This window comes from Gavialis gangeticus, unplaced genomic scaffold (genome assembly GCF_001723915.1).
Source record: "Gavialis gangeticus isolate Ggan-Ray unplaced genomic scaffold, GavGan_comp1, whole genome shotgun sequence".
Classification (NCBI taxonomy): domain Eukaryota; kingdom Metazoa; phylum Chordata; order Crocodylia; family Gavialidae; genus Gavialis; species Gavialis gangeticus.
This window is the reverse complement of record NW_017729031.1, coordinates 23,509,477-23,511,333: the sequence shown is the minus strand read 5'-3', so window position 1 is coordinate 23,511,333 and position 1,857 is coordinate 23,509,477. Positions and strand designations below refer to the sequence as shown.

General features: G+C 41.9%; 2 protein-coding genes across 2 annotated transcripts in view; one reads left to right on the top strand and one right to left on the bottom strand.

Moving 5' to 3' along the window:
- Positions 1-917, top strand: part of GPR39 (G protein-coupled receptor 39) — a 170,551-nt gene extending 169,634 nt beyond the window's left edge. Inside the window, exon 3 of the mRNA XM_019522517.1 lies at positions 117-917. Within this exon, the coding sequence (XP_019378062.1) occupies positions 117-640 (524 nt within the window). The 3' untranslated portion in view covers positions 641-917. The remainder of the gene's footprint in view (positions 1-116) is intronic.
- The window catches only part of LYPD1 (LY6/PLAUR domain containing 1), a 32,438-nt gene continuing 31,372 nt past the window's right edge, over positions 792-1,857 (bottom strand). The window contains exon 2 of the mRNA XM_019522518.1: positions 792-1,231. Coding sequence (XP_019378063.1) covers positions 996-1,231 — 236 coding nt within the window. The 3' untranslated portion in view covers positions 792-995. The remainder of the gene's footprint in view (positions 1,232-1,857) is intronic.

Below are 1,857 nucleotides of genomic sequence, written 5' to 3'. Positions count from 1 at the left end.
TCAAGCAAAACATTGAAAAATTAGTACCATTTACTAACCAGTAAGTGCAGAACTGAGAGGCTAAATATTTTTATGATTTGTTTCACATGCGCGCTCTCTCTTCCTTTTGCTTACAGGACTGATTGTTGCAACTCTGGCAATATGCTGGATGCCAAACCAGATTCGGAGGATCATGGCCGCTGTTAAGCCCAAACAAGACTGGACAATATCCTACTTCAGAGCATACATCACCCTTCTCCCCATTGCTGACGCTTTCTTTTACTTCAGTTCTGTAGTCAACCCGCTCCTGTACAACATCTCTTCTCAGCAGTTCCGGGATGTGTTTCTACAGGTCCTCCGCTGTCATCTGACGGTAGAGCATGCCAACAAACAAAAGCTCCTGCGAGCCCATTTGAATTCCAGAGCCAACAGCGCCCGCTCTATGCGTCCATTGATCTTCATGTCGTCAAAACGCAATTCTTCTACAAGGACCAATAACAAGGTTTTCTTAAGTACTTTTCAGAATGAGACCAAGCCTGACTGCAGTCCACAAAAACTGAGTGTTGAATTGCTGGAGCCCAACTTGGATGAAATGCCACTGGAGACTAATGTAGAGCCCAGTCTAGTGGCACAGAATGGCCTTCACGAACATGAAGTGTGACTCCACGCAAGGCAAAGTTTGTTGAGCGCTGACTTAAAACAACTGTTGATCTTAAGTAGTATTTCTGGCAGACTTGTTTCCAACTACACAAATGAAGCAAGAGTCGTGCGTGCCGTTGTTAGGATTTTTTTGTTTTGTTTTTGTGTTTTTTAAAGTGCACAAGAGATTTGATCTGGTACTTGAATGTATTAGCTGCTGACCAAACAAGAAAACGAACAAAAAAAAAAAACAAAAAACCCTCTTGGACCAAACTTCTCTTTAGTGATTTGGAAGCAAACAGCAAGAAGAGCAGTGTCCTTCGAAGAAAGGGAGACACAGAACAAACAATGCCAGGACAATAAAGCATCCTCAAAGTTTAGCAATACAATGAAAAAAGAGCCAATTTAAGGAACAAAATAGTAGTTATCATGCCTGCCCTAGGCACTGTGCCGGAGTTTCCTCTCTTCTTTGGTCGAGGGCCGTTGCAGAGCGGAGTGTTGCAGCAACTGATACAAACAGAGTCCACTTTCCCTGGGGAACAGAAAGACTGGTATCCAGCAGAGGCTATGAGACAAGCTGCAGAAGATGCGCAGGATTTGCGATACAGGATTCCTGCAAGACAGAACATGACTTAATTAGCTTGATATGAAGGTGAACATTAGCCCACCGGTTTGAAGATCCTTACATGTTTTATGTTGAAATGTTCAGATTGATACAAGCAGTATAAATCCATGACAACTAAAGCAGGGTGGTACATAGGCCCCTGTTTCGCTAGGAAATGACAGGCATTGTTTAGATTTGTTATTTGTTAAAAAGAACCCGATAGAGCCTTGTAAAATAAGCAGAATATGTTTTTAAACACGGGTCTTTTAAAACCAGAAACTGCAAGCCATCGGCAGAAGCTGGAAAGATGTACAACTTTGATACCAGCAATTTCCAAAACATTCGTTTACTTGATTTACAAGTAAACCTACTGGAAAAACTCATCGCAAACTTCTTTTTAATGGATGGAAGCCGAGCACAGTCTGATGTATGTGGAAGGTATTTTCAACTGTTTTACAAAGTTATAAAATAAACCATTGTGCCCCCTCCTTCATGTTAACTGCTTGTGGTAGTTCTGTAGTTTATTCCTCGTGGTTCTCCTTAGCATGTACTACCCTTAGATTTACCGTAAGGACTGAGGACCTGGTGGAGGTGTAGGAAATCCTTAGGTGACTAACACACTTCCAAGGTTGTAA